At 41.2% G+C, this 18,544-nt stretch overlaps 1 protein-coding gene across 1 annotated transcript; it reads left to right on the top strand.

Moving 5' to 3' along the window:
- The first annotated feature begins 840 nt into the window (after positions 1–840).
- trip10b (thyroid hormone receptor interactor 10b) lies at positions 841–18,503 on the top strand. The gene is made up of 14 exons (XM_079278710.1): positions 841–1,088; positions 5,539–5,654; positions 5,775–5,828; positions 6,936–7,083; positions 7,206–7,268; positions 8,258–8,362; positions 8,624–8,752; positions 8,953–9,099; positions 9,884–10,045; positions 13,864–13,973; positions 15,242–15,374; positions 15,476–15,543; positions 16,197–16,303; positions 16,404–18,503. The coding sequence occupies exons 1-14, from the start codon at positions 1,065–1,067 to the stop codon at positions 16,547–16,549; spliced, it is 1,512 nt and encodes a 503-aa protein (XP_079134836.1). The 5' UTR covers positions 841–1,064; the 3' UTR covers positions 16,550–18,503.
- Positions 18,504–18,544: the final 41 nt, after the last annotated feature.

The raw sequence follows: 18,544 nt of genomic DNA, 5'->3' as shown, positions 1-18,544 counted from the left end.
ACTGTATGTTTCCTATATCAAAAGATGACACGCGTGTTTCACTGAACTTTTCATTTCTTTTTCATTTCAATTTGTATTCCTCCAGACACACCAACACCATACAGACACAAACACTAGGCCTGGCAGGCAGCAAAACAAAACAAATAACAATGAAAATGTTTTTTTTTAAACAGCAGAATAAATACATTTAAATAAAAATACATTCACCACTTAACTGGTCTCCTGAACTTAAGTTACTTTCCACCACTAGGTCAACAAAGTTAGGATTTGTCCTGTCATGGCACGTGTATATCTGTACAAATTTAACACCAATTTATATTGTAGATGTAAAGAAATTCCACTTTATGAGATACCAATTTGACCTGCTGGTGGCGATACAACTAGGATTCATCCATAAATGTCAAATAAGTCAAAATGCATGGCACTCCATCCGATAGTTCAGGAAAGTCAGGACATTTCAGCTCCTAAAAAAAAAAAAAAAACAGCACAGAGCGCACAAAATATCGTCCCTGCAATGTATTTTACAAGGCGTGTGATTGAGTCAGGACACGGCCAATATATTCATTTATTTAAGTTAATTTAATCAGGTGCATTATGAGCTGTGTTGAAGTGTATTCGTGTGGTTTGTTTTTCCGGGGCAGACTCCATATGTGTGTATAAAGGTTCCGGATTTAAGAAGCTTTTTTGATGAAAATAACCTGCTGCTTCTTTAAGATAAGACAAACAGAGACGGTAGTTTCCCACCGCTCCTCCCTCTCTCCCTCTCTCGCGCTCGCTCTCTCTCTCCGGGACCCAAACTTGTTTCAGGAAAAAGCGCCCGAACATATTTTTTTTTCTCTCGCTGCGCTGCAAGAAACAGGACGGCCGTGTCCTCCGTGCCAAGGAGAAGGCGTAGACTTCCTCCAAACATTTCCTCCGCCATCTCCGCTTTCGAGACTCACAAGTTTTGTGGGCTCTTTGTAACGAGAGGAGCTTTTTTTGTATCTCTTTTTGTTTTGTTTCCTTCACCACCACCACCTGGTTGTTTCGTCCTCTGACAAGGATTCCTGCGTGCTTTTGCAGACATGGACTGGGGAACAGATCTTTGGGTAAGTTGACAGCTGACACGAGAAGAGTCCTCTGGGATGAGTGATAGGAATAAACCCGTGAACCTCCCTTGAGAGTAGTCCCGCTGTTGTTTTTGTCGACATGTTATGTACACGGGCTGTTGTTTCCCCCCGGTAGGCCCGGGTTAAGTAATCTTGAGGCGGCAGCAGGAGTCTGTAAAGACTGCAGCCCCGAGGATTTCGCAACTCCTGCTGCCTGCATACCTTCTCCTATACGCGGAGGGGGAAGAGGAGAGCTTTATTACTCCGTCTGCCCACCTTATCTACACGCTGTAGGCTAAAGGTGTACTCCAACACCTTTCCTCTCTCCCCCACCCCTCCTCCCCCACCCCTCCTCCATGCACGAACTTGGAGCTTTGCTTCGTGACAGCAGCTCTCAGGAAGTGTCCTGAAGGCTGGTTTGTGTTGTGGCCCGGTTGTCCGGTCAGTGTCCCTCTCAGCTGTGAATCACAGTCAATCAGGTTCAGACCAAACCCCGACCACCATGTGCCCCCTCTGGGGAGCATCAGAGTACAAGGACTGAACTGGTTCCACATGTTCTAGGGCTGCAATTAACAATTATCAACTTTTTGATTTGTTTGCTGGTTAATCAGTCATTAGTTTGGTCCATAAAAAGTCAGGAGTGAGTAATAGAATGACAAGAGTGTGTCTTCAGATTGCTTGTTTAGTCCAATCAGCAGTCCAGAACCCAAAGACATCCTGTTTACGTCCCCACACCACACAGAGAGGCAGGAAATCCTCACATTTCAGAAGCTGAAACTAGAGTGTTTTATTGCTCCATTAAAAAAAAAAAAGGTTAATCGTCAAAAATGAGTTCCTGATTCGTTGTCCCAATGGAGATTGATTTGTCACTTCAGCTCCACACTGACCACAGACAGACAGATGTGGACGATGACCTCAAGGAAATAGTGCGTGTTCTGTACAAACTGTGTCTTGGCTCAAACAAAAAAAGCAAACTCGTCTAATTTGCCCAGAATCCTGCAGTGATTGTGTTCAGAGTCTACATGCCTGTGAGGATTGTTCCACAGTCACAGTCACAGACTGGGTGAGGCACTTTGTGGATAAACAGTTGAAGTTCAAAATCGTTCAACTGCTGCTGCTTGTGTTCTGACAAATGGAGGACTTTAGGAGGAGAAAACCAAAAAACACACCAGAGCTGAGAACGATCGGTCGATTAGTCAGTCGTCTGAAAAGAAATCAGAAACTATTATATTCACTATCCCTGTATTGTTTTTCTTCATGAATTGGTCTAACATGAAAGCCCATCAGCACTCTCCCAAAGCCCAAACTGATGTCTTCATATCGCTGGTTTTGTTCGACCAACAACCCAAAACCTGAAGATATTCAGCTCATCGGACAAAGAAAAGCAGCTGGAACTCGCATCTGTTAGGCTGGAACAGGTGACTTTTTCGTCATTTTTACGGAAATGTCAAACATCACCAAGTTCCAGCTCAAAGGTGCTGCTTTTCTATGTCCTAATAATAATAAAGTGAAACTCTTTGGGTTGAGGGCCGCTGGTCAGACGAAACAAACGATATCAAGACGTCACCCTGGGCTTTAGGACATTTTCTGTCATATATAGATGGAATGAGGTTTGATTTATGGAGAAAATAATCTGCACATGAGGATTATTGTTCGTTGCAGCCCTAAACTGAGCTGTTCCTCACTGGAAGTTCCTAAAAAAAGAACAAATATTTTACATTCCTATTCTTATCAGCTGTCACCTCATGTACTCTCACACGGACGAGCTGATATTATGAAAGTGATGCACGTCCACCATTTAATCCCAGTTATATATCGTGCAGTTTTGTAGCTTGAAGGTGGAAAAATCACCGCAAGCCACGCTGTCTTTGGAAACTTTGGGACGTCCAGTTTGGTGGGTTTGAACGCCGTTTGACTGATTGATTTGTCTTAATACTGTCAAATCTGTACAGCAATGAAGTCGGCGGCACCAGATTCCTGTAAGTTTAAACTTCGCCGAGTGATTTCTGACAGAGTGGTGGAAGATATAGATGTACTTCGACATTTTACTTGAGTAAAAGTATGACAGTGTGAAGTGAAACACCTGCGTTTAAAATGTTATTTAGAGGGATCTATTGGCTAAAAGTACAAAAGTATGCGCATCAAAGTATACTTAAAGTAAAGTGCCCATTGTGAGAATATTATATTGCATCATGTCATTGGGTTATAATTGCATTCATTTAAAGGAGATGCTCATTTAAATTATTTAATATACTGCCGGTAGCTCATACCTTTTCAATAGTCTTAAATCCTCTATTAATGAATCACAATTAGTTTGTGGTTATTTATTTTATTCTTAATCTGAATCTATACGTAACTAGTAATTTAAGTCATCAATTATATGTAGTGGATTAAAAAAGTACTGCATTTCCCTCCGAAATGGAAGTACAAGTACCTCAAAATTGTACCGAAGTACAATACTTGAATAAATGTACTTTCAGTTCGATTGGGTGAACTAGTTGTAACATAGAGAGTAGTTGTTTAGTTTATTTGATGAGTTGCTCTGTTTACACTTTACTAAATTCTTTACTAGCTAAAAGTTTGAGTCCTGATGGTATCAAGTGATTCAGTAAATCACTTGATACTAACTTAACAATGGATTAGCTGGTGCAGCCAGTTTCGTAGCTTTTGTTCTGATTGAGGTGAGCTCGGAGCAGAGGAAACATGCTGCCGGGAGTCGCCACGGAGAGGGGCGGGACTAGTCTGACTGGTTCCAGAATTTGTAGAGGCCCCGGGGACGGTCAGTCACAGGGCGGAGGTTCTCTCCGAGCTAATGATTATCTCATTCCTGTCTCACTATCAGTGTTTCCTCCTCTCGTGCAAAACAACATGCAGATGTGTTGCAGTGAAGCAATGGGGCGCAGCAACACAAGTGGCAAATGGAGGCAGGAGTATGTCTCAAAGCTCCATAATCTCTTCATCGCAGTCTGTTTCTCGTCCATCTGATTCCCTCCATCGCTCTCCTTCCTGGTACAAAATGTCTGTTTCACTCCATCGTCCTCTTTTTTTGTTTTCTAATCCTGTTCCTTCCGCCGCCCCAGCCCTCTCGTATCCAGGACATTAACTGTGTTATGATGATCTCCATTCTTCCCCCTCCTCTGAGGACTCAGTATGTATGTCTCTGGCTCCAGACGACCCTGCAGCCTCTCTACACACACACACACACGCACACACACACACACGCACACACAGACACACCTACACACACACAGACACGAACAATGACAAGGTGGAGTCTTTCTTTGTGCTCTTTGTCACATTCACATTCAGTGAGTCCTTTACTGTATGTCAGGACTCTTTTAGCCAGTGGGCACAGAGAGGATAAATGTGACCTGCCTGACAGGTTTGTGTGTGTGTGTGTGTTGTGAGTTTCTGTTTTGAAGGATGGATGTATATAAAGAGCGAGACAGGAATGCTGAAAGGATAGTTTGCTTTTATGCTCTACACCTTTGTACTTGTGTGAGAGAAATTGAAAGAAAGGAGGATACTGTGTGTGTGTGTGTGTGTGTGTGCGTGCGCAGAGTTATTCTTAGACTTCCAGTTTCCGTTTGTGTCAGATCCACAGCCTCATGAAATGTGGTTGGAGCTGAGACGCTTAGTTGATTGACTATTGTAAAGTTATTCAGCATATATGTTAATAATTGATTAATTGTTTACAAATGTCAAAATCTCACTGGTTCTACGGTTCTACGGTGCCGTGAACTTGAAAACAATCGTTAATCGCAGCCCTAAATCCAATACAGGGCTGTTCTCTGTCTGCAGATGTCAGGTTCTGAAAACTATTACAGTAGAGCTGAAATGATCAGTCGATTAACCAATTAGTCAGCAACCACTTTAAACATGCTTAGAGAAGGTGGTGAGACTGACCTTACACGGAACCCCTTTCTACTAAAGAACACACAGTACAACAAAAAACATAAAAGACCTTTTGAACAATGGACCGGTTGCAGTTGTTACATAAATAAAATTTAAAAAATGATAGACTCTTGTTCCCTTTGTTGCTCTCGGGCATAAAATACAGCCGGCTTCACTTCTTGTTTTCGAGCGCTTTTTGCTTTCAGTCTGGTCCTCGGTGGGTGAAACACATGTCAACTTAAACTTGAGTCTTGTGACTGACTCGGACAATCCAGAAAGTTTCACTTTTTGACCTTTTTAAAAAAAAAAACTAAACTAAACTCCTTGGTCTCGATGTTCTATTGCATTGTCATACATTTGTACTGTGCACAAAAGGTGATGTCATCACCCTCAGATTTATCTTCATTTCAAATCCAAAGTGCTGGAACACAGAGCCGAAAACAATGAAAGATGTGTCGCTATCCAAAAAGCTTTTAGACCGCGCCGTGTCAGCAGCGTTTGTGTGTGTGTGTGTGTGTATGAAAACATCTGTTGCTCTGTGCTGTTCTTGTTCTAGGACCAGTATGATCACATCGACAAGCACACGCAGTCGGGCCACGACCTGGTGGATCGCTACATAAAGTTTGTGAAGGAACGGACGGAGATAGAGCAGAGCTACGCCAAACAACTCAGGTGTGCCTTTTGAGCTTGTTTCTGAATGTTTATTTATATTTGCACACATTTTCTTAAATGTGTCTTTGTGTGTGTGTGTGTAATAGACAGTCACACTGCTTCTTTTACACTTTCTAACAGGAGTCTATCAAAGAAATATGCCAAACGAGGGAGCAAAGAAGAGCAAGACTGCAAGTGAGAGAACAATAAAATGTCCATTTCTTTGTCCTTGTTTTGCAAATATACAAAATTTCTATTTACTGTTCACTAAACCGCCTTGCTGTTGGCCTGTCAAGCTTTATAATCTCGCACCACAAACATGCAGTAGGAATGATAACAGTGGCAGATTTACTACAACCATAAGTAAACACAAGCAGGCTTCCCCTTTCTAGCCGACGTCTGTGGATTTTGTAGCTAGCTAATATAAGGTAATGTTAACCAGGATTGATATTCCCGTAAAAGCATTTTAACGTTAAATATGCACATGATGGCTAACGTTGATACATGATATAATGCTAAAATACTAGCTACATGAAGCTACATATTCCAGGCAAAAACAAAAAATCAGCAACCTAACCAGCTGATTTTCTTTTATTAAAGAAGACATGTAAATACTAGTTAGTTTTATTATTGTGCAGTAAATAATAAAACAATAATTAAAAGTTCCTTACAAATATGCTATTTTTTGAAAATGGTAGATCGTAAGTGAGAAAGAAAAAAAAGTATGGGAATTAAAAGTTTTGATAGTCAAGATGAATTGATCATCGTTTCATCATCAAAGTCAAGTCGTTCAGGCAAACAATGTTAGCTCTGCACTCACTGTTGCTGTAGTTTGCGCCGTTAGCTTCCACTCAGGCGTCGCCATGTTGAGAGCCGTTAAGAGGCAATTAAAGTGCATTTAGCAGCTTTAAACTAAACTCTGATATAGCTGCATCGTGTCTTCCACGGGGTGGATGTTCTTGTGTTGAAAATGTATTTTTCTAAAGACGTTTTAACCTCACAAAATAATGTAGCTATCTTGAAAATATTGCTAGGTTTCGACTGTTGTTAGTAAGCTAGTTAGCCGGACATGCCACCAACGCAGATAAACACAAAGTTGAATCCATTTCTTTGACTTTTGTTCATGTGTTTATTACATACAATAGTACCACACACTTATTCGTGCACCGTGCACATCACATTGGCATGGAGAAATATCCAAAGTTTGACAGGCCTGTCGTCCTATTTAGGTTTATCATTCGGTTAAATGTCGGTCTCTCCAGCTGTGATGAGTTTCCAAATTGTCTCTCCCGCCTGCTGCAGATTCAGCAATCACGCATCACTCCAGGAGATCCTGAACGAGCTCAACGACTACGCCGGCCAGCGGGAGCTCGTCGCTGAAAACATGATGACCGGCATCTGTGTGGAACTCACCAAGTACCTTCAGGAGCTGAAGCAGGAACGCAAAACGGTGAGAGCGGGAGAAAAAAATAACACCAGGGAGGGAACAGGAACCATTTGGCAGATTTACGCGGAACGCTGTGTCATCATCTTAAACTGCAGCACATCAACTGAAACCTCTTTGTTCCGCAGCACCTATCTGATGCCAAGAAGGCCCAGCAGGTTTTGGAGAGCAGCTTTAAACAACTAGAAAGTGTGAGTCACTTGTGTTTGTTGTTTACAGATGCCTAGTTTGGATCACATGATTGTCATTGAAAGAATTTGTTTGCCGGAATTGGGGAAAAGAAGATCTCACTCGCCTCTTGTGGGATCTTCATGCAGGTGGTGTTTGTGGATTTATTTTACAGGTCTGTCGTTTCATTTGTTTTAAAGTTTCCTGGGAGGAGCTGTTTGATTACGTACTAATCATTGTTCTAGGAAACTCAAACAAAGCTTTGTTTTGTTGAGTTCAACATCAGTTTTCTCAACAGGAAACCAAAGTAAATCTTTATTCATCATTAATTTAGACTTGGAAACTAACAAGTATTTGGAATTAATTCATCGGAGTGTGAGAGTTGAATTGTGTCTCTATATAAGTTGGCACCAATTTACAGCATTTTATTCTTTCCAAGAAACCTTGAAATTTGCAGAGCCGTAACATAGTGTTACCATTTCATCTTTTTGTTTTGTCAGGTTTAGAAATAAATGTCACCTCATTCCAAGGAAATGAATAGTTTTAAAGAAATTGAACAGCAACCTCTTCTATTCTGTTCGAGTTAAAACGGTTCACAGCGAGGTCTGTTGCCACTTTCTTGTTTACAAGTTTGAACTAATTACTCTTTTTGGCAAATTAATTGTTTAACGATGTTTTATAAATCAGTTATAAGCCGTGACTAGAAACAACTTTGGGTTTTCCAGAAAAAATCCCTGAGGCAGATATCTCAAAGCCAGGCCGACTTAAACTAAAGCTATCTGTTACTAGTCGGTTAGTTACTACTACCACCAGAGGTGAATCAGTTAATATACATATGTTGTTTCTATTGTGTTAACTGACCCTTTGATGTAGATTGTTTTGTTGGACTCCCCCTTTGCATTTTTGGTACCTCTAGTGGGACTGAATACCCTGACTGGATTTCTACTGCTACTGAATTCTACACTATTTATTTAAGTTTGTTAAAGTCTGTGTACTGTATACATGCCTGCAGATTAAGAAGCGCTATGCCAAGGAATGGGCAGAGTCTGAAAAAGCCACGCAACAAGCAGAGAAAACAGAGAGTGACGTCAATGCCACCAGGCTCGATGTCGATAAGGTAAACACACACACACACAGGTTAGCGTCAACAACTGAGCAGCACTGACATACATTTTTTTAATGTTTGGTTTTTATAATGTTTTCTTGTCTCTCCCTCCGTGGCCTCTCTACCTCCTTGTCTCCCTCTGCTTCCTCCCTGCGTCTCTCCCACATTTCTCCCACTTTGCATTTTGTTTTGCATCTATTCTCCCGCTCCCTGCACCCTTTCATGTTCCCCTCCCTTTCGCCTCCGTGGCTCCGCCTATCTCTCGCTCCGAAGGCCAAACAACATGCCCACGCCCGCACACACACAGCGGAGGAGTGCAGGAACGACTATGCAGCACAGCTCCAGAAGTACAACAAGGAACAGAACTTCTACTACTACTCGGAGATACCGCAGATCTACAACGTGAGACAAAGACGCACGTAAACACACACTTTCGTAAAGCAGTACAAGCTGGGCAGAGCTCACACACCTGCTTCAATTATGTGATAACCAAAACACACCCCTTCAAAAATGTAATCCTCTTCTCCCGTGTCTTCGTATGAATGGGAATGTGATATTCTATGATATTTAAGGAGGCCGTTGTGTGTTTGTGTGTCGAGCAGAAGATGCAGGACATGGATGAGCGGAGGATTCGGAGTCTGGCGGAGGGCTACTGCCAGTTTTCCGACATCGAGAAGAAGGTGCTGCCCATCATCACCAAGTGTTTAGAAGGGATTTCTTCAGCAGGCAGGAAAATTAATGAGAAACAGGTAAATGTTAGATGTTTATTAGAATATACAGGTTTGTCATTTTGTTGTATTCTCTTTCGCCCACATGATTAAAATAAGGGGACTGTGAATTGTCTCTGTCTGTCCAGTGTCGTATCTAAGACACATCTGATCTTATTGTTGTGAAACTTACAGAGATGATGTTTCATCTTCTGGTGTTTTAAAGGAATAGTTTGTCATTTTGGCTAATTTATTTATTTGCTTTCTTGCTGAGAGCTGAATAAGAAGATTTATATCTCTGGCATATATGCCGGTTAAATGTGAAGCTGCAAGCACCCGCCAGTTAGCTTAGCACAGTGACTGGAAGCAGGGGGAAACGGCTAGCCTGGCTCTGTCCAAAGGTAATAACCAGTCCTCTAAAGCTAAGATGTATTGTGTTTATCCTAACAAACGTGTTTGGTCCATTTCCTTCCTCATAAAACATTTGAAAATCAGATTTTTTTTTTATATATATATATATATATAATCTATCTTAATGGTTTTTCATTTGGAAATCCTACAGTACTCTTGCTGATAACTGATTGTTATACAGTGTCCTAAAGCGCATAAATTCGTAAAATGATAGAAAGTCCTGTAATGAGTTTCTTTTTCTTTGTACACAGGTTTACTCGGTTAAGTGAAGCAATTCAATGCAACACTTAAGGCCTATTGTTGACACTGTCTCAGAGGTGTTGATTCATCCCTACGGTTGTTGTAGTGGTCAGAAAGTGTAAGTGATTATGTGTTAAATCAATATTGTTATCGGTCTCCGTTTGTCTCCCTGCAGGACTCGCTACTGTTCATAGAGCAGCACAAGTCTGGTTTTGAGCGGCCTGCAGACGTAGAGTTTGAAGACTACACCCAAGGAATCAGACCAGCAACCTCTGAGTCCAGCCTCAACCCCCCCAAAGTGCGCGCCAAGCTCTGGCCTTTCAGCAAGAAGCACAAGGTGAGTTTGCAGTCTGTTGATATTACATCAGTGGTGGGCTGTCAGGGCCAGCTAAGCCTTCTCTGCTGGCCTAAACAGAATCAAAGTTATAGCTGTTTAATAATTTAATAATAATAAAGATTCAGCCCCTATTTCTCTATGCTATGCTAACGTTCGGCGTTCCCAACGGCGTTCCCAACGTTCGACGTTCCCGACACCACTTGCTCTTATTTCTGGAAACGGTAATGAGCACTCGTATAATTGAGTGATGATCAGAGAGTGCTTCACGGTTTAATGTGAAGCCTTCAACATATTCTTATTATGAAAATAAACCCTGCAAAAATCTGTCTTAAAGCGAATTAAATACACTCTAAAACCAGAGATAAAAATGCATGATGGTGATTTTATAATTAAAACATAATTTAGGAACCCACTCCAATTAAAAGTGGTTTAATTGATGTGCAAGATGCAAATGCATTTAATACATGTTAGTTTTTAAATCACCATACTAAATAAATGCTCCCAAAAAACTATTCATTTAAGGCTGGCGTTGTATTATATTTTTCTTTGTCACCAAATCTGATGAAATAACTAAAACCAACAAAGTGTTAGTCCATCTCAATACTTTCAGACATTTCAACTTTAGAGTGAAGTTAATCTTTTTTTAAAAAAGTGTCACAAATCTATAGTTTAATTTTTAAAGAAAGGCTAAATCATTTCTTAGAACAGCTGCGTGGGCACTGTAGTTTTTAGCAAACGTTACTCAAAAAGGAGGAAATGGTGCATCTGTTGGGAACTATTTTCAGCTGTGGATGAATACACATTTAGCATGGAAGGGATTTTTTTATGACAGTTTATTTGGGACAGATTAAAAGTGATTTACAGTAACCCGTTTAAAAAAAAAAATAAAAAGAAACATGTCACCCATTAGCCTACAACAGTGTGGCTCACTGATGTGACGGAGCAAGAAGCTACAGTATATGATGCTTTGTTAGTGGGATCAGTTCATGCTCGGTTTTGGTCTTTTAATGGGATTTGTTGACGTAAGAAAAATAAACACCACCAGTCTCATCCTTTAATAACCGATCGCAGCAACATTTCTCAACACACTACGAACTAAGAAAAGGTTTAATGTTACAGCTAACTGTGGATAAACCTGTTCCTTTGCAGGTTTGACAACGTGTTGCCGATACATTTCAGACGATACTTTTAAAGAGCTTAAAAATCGACAGTCAAACCCACCAACATCGGGGGCCCAGCTCTCTTCTTACCCTCCTCCTGTTGATTGTTGTAGAAGTGCAAAATGACGCTTGCATGCTCTCATAACAATGCACTAAAACAAATGCACGCACACATGAAACTCAACACACATTCCATTCATGTCTGAACCCACCACCCTGTTGCCCTCAGGGGCCAATTCTAATTCCAGTCTGCTGCACAGACTTGCCCCATAACATCCTCCGCTCTGTCTTTAACTCTTTTACCTGTTTTCTCTGCATCTGTTTGACTCGCTTTCCTTCTTCTTTTCCCGTCTTCACCGGTGTCATTTTTCCCTCTTTTGCTTCTTTTCCCCTGCTCCCTTGTCTTTTTCTCCCCCTTCCTCAGTATGCCCCTCCATCTTTCTCTCCCCTGTCCCCTTTCCCACCGGGCAGCCGCCCCCTCTCCCTCTCCAAGCTGCAGCACTCCCCTCTCTCTCTCTCTGCCTCAGAGAGTTTAATCGCTCTGTCAAACCCAGGATTTCCACCTTAAAGATATGACACAAACGGCACTCGGTGAGTGACGACATCTCCTCAGGTCCTCCCCCCATGCTGTCTGTAAATGTCTTTCCCCAAATGTATTTGTCTCATTGATGGTGTTCATCTGAATAAGTTGTTAAACCTTAACATCCGTACAGATACCGTGCTTGTTAAGTGTTTCCCATGTAGAGTTTATCCATGCATCTCATACTGAATGTCCGTCTCTCTCTGTCTAGATAGCGCATGCTGAAAAGCACATGGTAACATTCATTAACATTACATGGGAGCCTGAAAAGGTGCTATAATAAAGGTGTGCTGGATTCTTTTCAAGGGGAAGTACTATACTCTGGATCGTGCTGCACTGACGTCTGCAGGTAAAAATGTGTCGAGGCCCGGTCACACCAGGAAGTGACGCACTGATGTTCATCCACGCGTCTTTGAGAAAGTGCTAGAAGCTACTTACACTGATGAACTAGCACGTAACATGTTAGCCTGCCAGGAACATGGTCGCATTCGGTATTCCTTTTATTTTCTCTGCCCTGTGGCATTTTGTGTTCGCAGGATTGTACGTTTTATTCGATAATTCGAGAGGAAATAAAAAGCCACGCCAGCTCAGCCCAGTTTGTGTCTCTATTGCTCTTTCCAAGCATCCGATTTTATAAAAAAGTAATTACCTCGGGATCTTGGAAAAACGCAGAATCAGCCAACTTCCAGAATCCTCAGACTCTTCTAACCCTCAGGATGGAAAAATAATGATAAAATATGATTTTAACCTGTTTCCCAAGTTCAAGTCAATTTATTCATATGGCCCAATATCACAAATTTGCCTGAAGGGGCTTTACAGTCTGCACATAACACCCCCTGTCTGAAAAAAAAACCTTTTAATTCCTAATCCAGTTTACCACAAATGACATATGTCCATGCTCTTTATAAAAAATATTTATTTTTTTAAATTCTGGAAATACTGTCAGAGCAGACGTAAGGCTTTTTAACAAGTTTAGGTTTTTCCAAGATGAATTATTATTATTAATAATTTTTTTGTGAAGCAGGATCATCAGCGCTGCAACTAAAACATGAGACACAAATTGGGTTTAGGTTTCCCGTCACTAAAACGACTATAAAGTCACAGAGTTTATTCTAAAGACATATGTTCTCGACTCCTGTCTTATGACTAAAAACCATTCGTCTTTTGTGGAGCAGTTAATATTCTGATAGAAGCGGTTAAATATAAGCGGAGGGAGAAAGATAGCCAACAAGCTACAATAGCTTCCTTCATTTTGGACTCTCCTTCTCTCCGGTCCCTTTAAAGTCGGCACTGTGAAGACGGATGGCTGTCGGTCATCGGTGCAAATACCACAAAAACGTCGCTAATTCCGATGCAACACTTTCGTTTTTAATTGCAGGTGTGACCGGGTTTCATGTCATCACAGCTGGGTGTGTGTCAGCTGTGGTCTACTGTACCTGTGAGCACAACCAGCTGTGACGCTGCACAGCTTGATGAATTTGCATGTAGTCACCTAGTTGGCAGTGCAAGCAGGATTGTTTGCCTTGGTGCAGGTGCTTTTTAATTTACTAAATTTCCCTCATGGCACAGGGAACTACATTTCTATTCATGGAACAGCATTAACTTTCTCTCTAAACTAGACTACCAAGTCTTTATTCTGTGATGCCAAACTGCTATATAACTTTCAGAAATAGTGTTGTTGCTACGTTGAGTTAAGCAGAATTCTTGCTCTTACCTAAATGTACGTTGGTATGGCATCGCAGGAGAAAGACTCTTACCTGTTCATTCAGTCTGCATCAGTCCAAAACACTGCACAGCTGAAATTCAGTGTTCTCGGGGGATGTCATTGTCTTTCTCTCTCACTCTCTCTCTGTCTGTAACTGTGTGTTTTCCAAACATTACTTTCATACCTTGAACAAGGTTTGTTTGCATGACGCGGATAGATAAAGTGTCTCGCCCTCTCTTGTTAGGTTTCTTTCTGTGTTGGAGAGACCGATAGAAACAGGGAGGAGAGACATCTGGTGGTGATCATTGATAAGTGTCTGATGCTCAGGATAACTACTGTGTGTGTGTGTGTGTGTGTGTGTGTGTGTGTGTAGCCGCCTGCTGCAGAAGATTTCTCCCACCTTCCTCCGGAGCAGAAGAAGAAGAGGCTTCAGGCAAAGATTGACGACATCACCAAAGAGCTGGCGAAGACGCAGGACCAAAGGTGACAACGTCACCCGCAGCATCAACGGGCATCCCCAAGGCCTGGAAACAGACTTGTAATTTCATCATCACAAATCGTTATCGAGTATTGGCTTTAATTTTAGCATAGGACCTCACGTGGCGGTATCCCTGTTTTTGCTCTGTCAGCGACTATTTAAATCAGTGTAGAGTTATTCTAAAAACTATAGTTTCAATGCTTCAAAATAATCATCAGGAGCAGGTGTAGGTGTCAAAAAACAACGTTTATCTTCTACTGCAAGCTTGAAACCGCAAAAACACTTCCACCCTGTCTGAGAAGCTCTTCTCTTATGTTTTAAATATCAGTGGATCTCCTGGTTAATTAGTTCAGCCTGAATTAATTGGAGGATCTTTGGGACTGCATCGGGGAGAAACACTCTTAAAGCTCTATGATGCGGAAAAACTTCAGTTGCTACTTATTTAGTCGTGAATAAAGTTTTGGGGAAAAATACTTTAATTATTACTATATAGTTTAAAATTGAACTACTCTGCTTCATCAGGACTTGGTGCTTTGATCACATGTGACTGATAGGTGTCTGGTATTCAAAGCAAACCTCTGTAATTAAAGAGGACGGATAAGAACACAGACGTCTCATGTGAAATAAAGAAAGCAGAATGTTTTATTTCAAGCCTTCAAATGATATATTCCCACGATAGAAATAAGCTTTATTGTGACATCTTCTATTTGATATTGTGTGCAACAGGCAATGCATGTACCGTACATTGTCAAATAACTTTTATTAAATTTGCCACAGTTACACACAAACATTGGCTCGCCTCAGAGTTTACATGAATAAAACTACTGTACGTGGCCAAAGTTATCCAACATGCTTCTGTGCTTCTGGCCATGGGGCTGTTTTTGGTTGTTTTTTTTAACTACTTTTTGGCTCACAAAATGAGTTTCAATTAAAATGCTGTAGCATACGGTGATTTGTGCTCCTAGTTTGTTAAAGACTTTCTAGTTTCAACATGACAATACCGTAAAGAAATGTTTTTTTCCAGTTTGGTGTAGAAAATCTTGACTGGTCCACGCAGCCCTGACCCCATCAAACACCTTTTGAAGGAACTGGAACTGCCAGCCAGCCTTTTTTGCCAATCCTCAGTGCCTGACCTCACTAATGTTGTATACACTAGTACCACATGTTCCTTCAGCAAGTTGTCTCCATCCCCTCCTGTCCACATCTCTCTCTCCCAGAGAGAATATTTCCTTGATGAGTACTCACATTTTTTCCTTCCCCTGTCTGACCTCAGCGAGGCACTGGAGAAGATGAAGGGTGTGTACGAGCAGAATCCACAGATGGGAGACCCCTCCAGTCTGGAGCCTCAGATCTCAGAAACTACCCAGAACATTGGCCGCCTGAAGGGGGAGCTCGCCAAATATGAGGTTATCGCACAAACATACACTTAAACATGCCAATGATGTGTGCGTGACAGATCAGGATAGAGTTTGTGCAAGTCTTAACATCTATTGCTGGTTTGTTACAGACGTGGCTGTCAGAGGCAGTGGGAGGAGAGGAATCTTGCAACGCCATCAACAATAATACTCAACATGGGTAAGACTTTTATTTAAAAGAGTTGAAGAAAGACTCTACTGCCAGCAGCTGGTTAGATTAGCTAAACACGAAGACTAAAATCAAGGAAAACTTCTACGGACCGCTACGAGCTTGACCAACGCGAGAAACGGAGCTAATCTGTAAGCGTGTCATCAGAAGTCACAGTATCACAGGTCGAATGAAGTTATAGAATAGTATGTTATAAAAAGTCATAGGATAGTGTGTCGAAGAAAGTCATAGTATAGTACAGTATGTCATAAAATGTAAAAATAAAAAAAATCATAGTATGGCATTGCTGCATCTCCTCTTCATCATCACATTTCTTTGGATGGACCCTATGTTTGCATAATTGTTATAATAGATATAATACAATATTTCAAGGGAAACTGGCTGCTACACGTCATTTACACATTTGTTTCGGGACAGTTGTGATATTTCCTTCTTCCTCTTCTAACAGTGCGAGTATAGAAGCTAGCAACGCTACAGAAAAATAGCCTAGTGACCCTTTTTTACCACGTCCCCTCGCCTAGAGAGCTTTGTCATCACTGCGAGGTTGCCAGATGTCAAACTCTCTCTTTAAATTGTGGACGTGTTTTGCAAAATCCACTTCAGAAATGACATGTCTTTATTCTTTCTTCTCTTGATATTTCCAGTGTGGGAGCAGCTGACCAATGTCAGAGCATCTACTCAGAGTTCGATGATGAGTTTGAAGACATAGAAACTCCTGTTGGCCAGTGCACGGCTCTGTACACCTTTGAAGGTACGTTGTAATAATTCACACTCAACTTGTTCCTAAATGAATTTAATTTTCAGCCTGTTTAGTATGTGTCCTTATTGTGTATGTTTCTGTTTGTGTGCAGGCAACAGCGAGGGCACCGTTTCCATTACGGAGGGAGAGATGTTGAGTATAATGGAGGACGATAAAGGAGATGGATGGATGAGAGTCCTCAGAGCCAGTGGAGATGAGGGCTATATACCTTCATCCTATGTCAAACTTGCCCCATAACACACACACACACACATCTTGTAGGGTAGGTTAGGAGCCAAAGGTGAATACAAAGACATCCACAATAATTGGAGTTCTCTACATCTTTTATCTCCGATGTGTATGGCGAGATGAGTGAGTGATTAGAACACTTCTTATCATACAGTCCCCGTCTCTGCGGCAGACGGTCTGATCTTCATGGATTTCAGCTCTTTTAAATCCAAATTTGTGAATGTATACCTGAACTTGTTTGTTGTTGCAGCGTTAAGTGATGACTAGCGTAACATATCCAGCACCATAGTAGCCTTTAAGCGCTACATATCTTTATGTTGATATATCCATTCACTTGACTTTTTACCCCACCTGCTGAACCTTTTCTTTGTGTAACACCGGCCCTCCTGACAGGACAATGTGAGTTTTGTCTTTTTATTATAGTGATGACTTATAACTGGATTAAAACCACTACTCTTAACATCGCACCATGGAGTGTCACTGTAAAGTATCGGTTTAAATGTTTGTTTTAATGGTAAATGGACTGTACTTATAGAGCGACTACTCAACGCGCTTTAACACTACTTGTCTTCATTCACACACATTCACTGACTGCTACCACGCAAGGTGCAACCTGCCCATCAGGACTCTAACATTCATACGCATTCATACACCGTAGGCACAGCTGGGGTTGCCCAAGGACACATCGATATAGCGGAGCCGGGGAACGAGCCCTGATTGAAGGACCCTGCTCTACCACTGAGCCCCAGTCGCCCCTTACGTCTGTCTTCTAACAGTCATGTGCCCATACGAATTTTGAAATATATTTTGCTCGCTGCAATCATTCGTCTGGTTCATACTGGCCATGAGTAGATTCCTAATGTGCTTCTAATGTAAGTGATGCGGGACAGAATCTCATTCTGAGTCAAGGTTTTCTGAAAATATGAGGCTCAAGCAGTCTGGGTTAGACTAATCAAGTGGGTATCTTCCAAAATTCCCTCCACAACAGCGCGGCAGGAAAACACCAGGAGGAATGGAATTCTAAAAAGACAAATTAACTTCTATATTTATAAGATATATACTTTTTTCATCACTCACTTATATTAGAAGCACTTAAGGAAGACTTTTTAAATAATCAGTATGAACAGGAAGAATAACCGCATATAAAACTGCTACAATGTACATATATGCATGAGAGTACTGTTTCAAGACGACTGAAAAATGGAAACTTACCGTGCGTTTGTTTTTGTGAATTTAAGACAGTGTGTGTAAAAAGGAAAAGCAGTGGCAATAATGATCAAAGTTATAATTCTTGCCACGAATACTTGGTGAACTGCCTGCGTTTGAGGTTGCTGCTTCAGAGATAATCACAGCGCTAATGTCATTAAAAACAGAAATATGTGCAACTCGTCTTCACTTTTGAATTCCAGCGATGCACAGAGACTGCAGTGATCTCAATTCTGGTCCTTAATTGGTTCTTCTTTGACTGGTTCTAAGCACTTGCTTTCATATTTTGAGCCTCCAGACTATCACTGTTGACCTTCTCAAATTCTCTGAAACATCGATCATGGTGGAAAACCTTTGAATTAATAACTGGGTCGATTTCAATGGAAGGAAATGGGACTTTTAAGATTTAGCTCCTCAATGGATCAAGAGAAAAGTAAAAAGTTCAAGCATTTTTTAAATATGGAGTGTTTAAGACTCACAAAACTAATTGGACATTCGTTTATACACATCTGAGCGCAGAGAAACGTTTCTCCTTCAGCCGATACGGCCGACTTCTTGTGTCAAACTCATTCTGCACTGTGAAGCTCAGACTATACAAGTGTTTCATTGAGCCACATAATGTTTACCCATCTCCTTCTCTAGCACCCTGTCCTGCACCAGTAGATGTTTTCTGAGCATTGTAAGGGGTATTATTGTATGATCCATTTAAAAAAAAGAACATTTATCTATTTACGTGTATTGTTTGAGTCATAAAGTAAACGGGAAGAAAAAAAGAATCTTTTCTCGTCTTTGTTTCTT

Source organism: Melanostigma gelatinosum, assembly GCF_949748355.1.
Source record: "Melanostigma gelatinosum genome assembly, chromosome: 11".
In the NCBI taxonomy this organism is placed as follows: Eukaryota; Metazoa; Chordata; class Actinopteri; order Perciformes; family Zoarcidae; genus Melanostigma; species Melanostigma gelatinosum.
Note: the sequence above shows the minus strand (reverse complement) of the source record. Positions and strands in the feature narration are given on the sequence as shown.

Coding starts and splice junctions, on each gene's coding strand:
- trip10b (XM_079278710.1), top strand. CDS start 1,065: ATGGACTGGGGAACAGATCTTTGG. Junction 5,655..5,774: donor AGCTACGCCAAACAACTCAG/GTGTGCCTTTTG, acceptor ACTTTCTAACAG/GAGTCTATCAAAGAAATATG. Junction 15,544..16,196: donor AACAATAATACTCAACATGG/GTAAGACTTTTA, acceptor TGATATTTCCAG/TGTGGGAGCAGCTGACCAAT.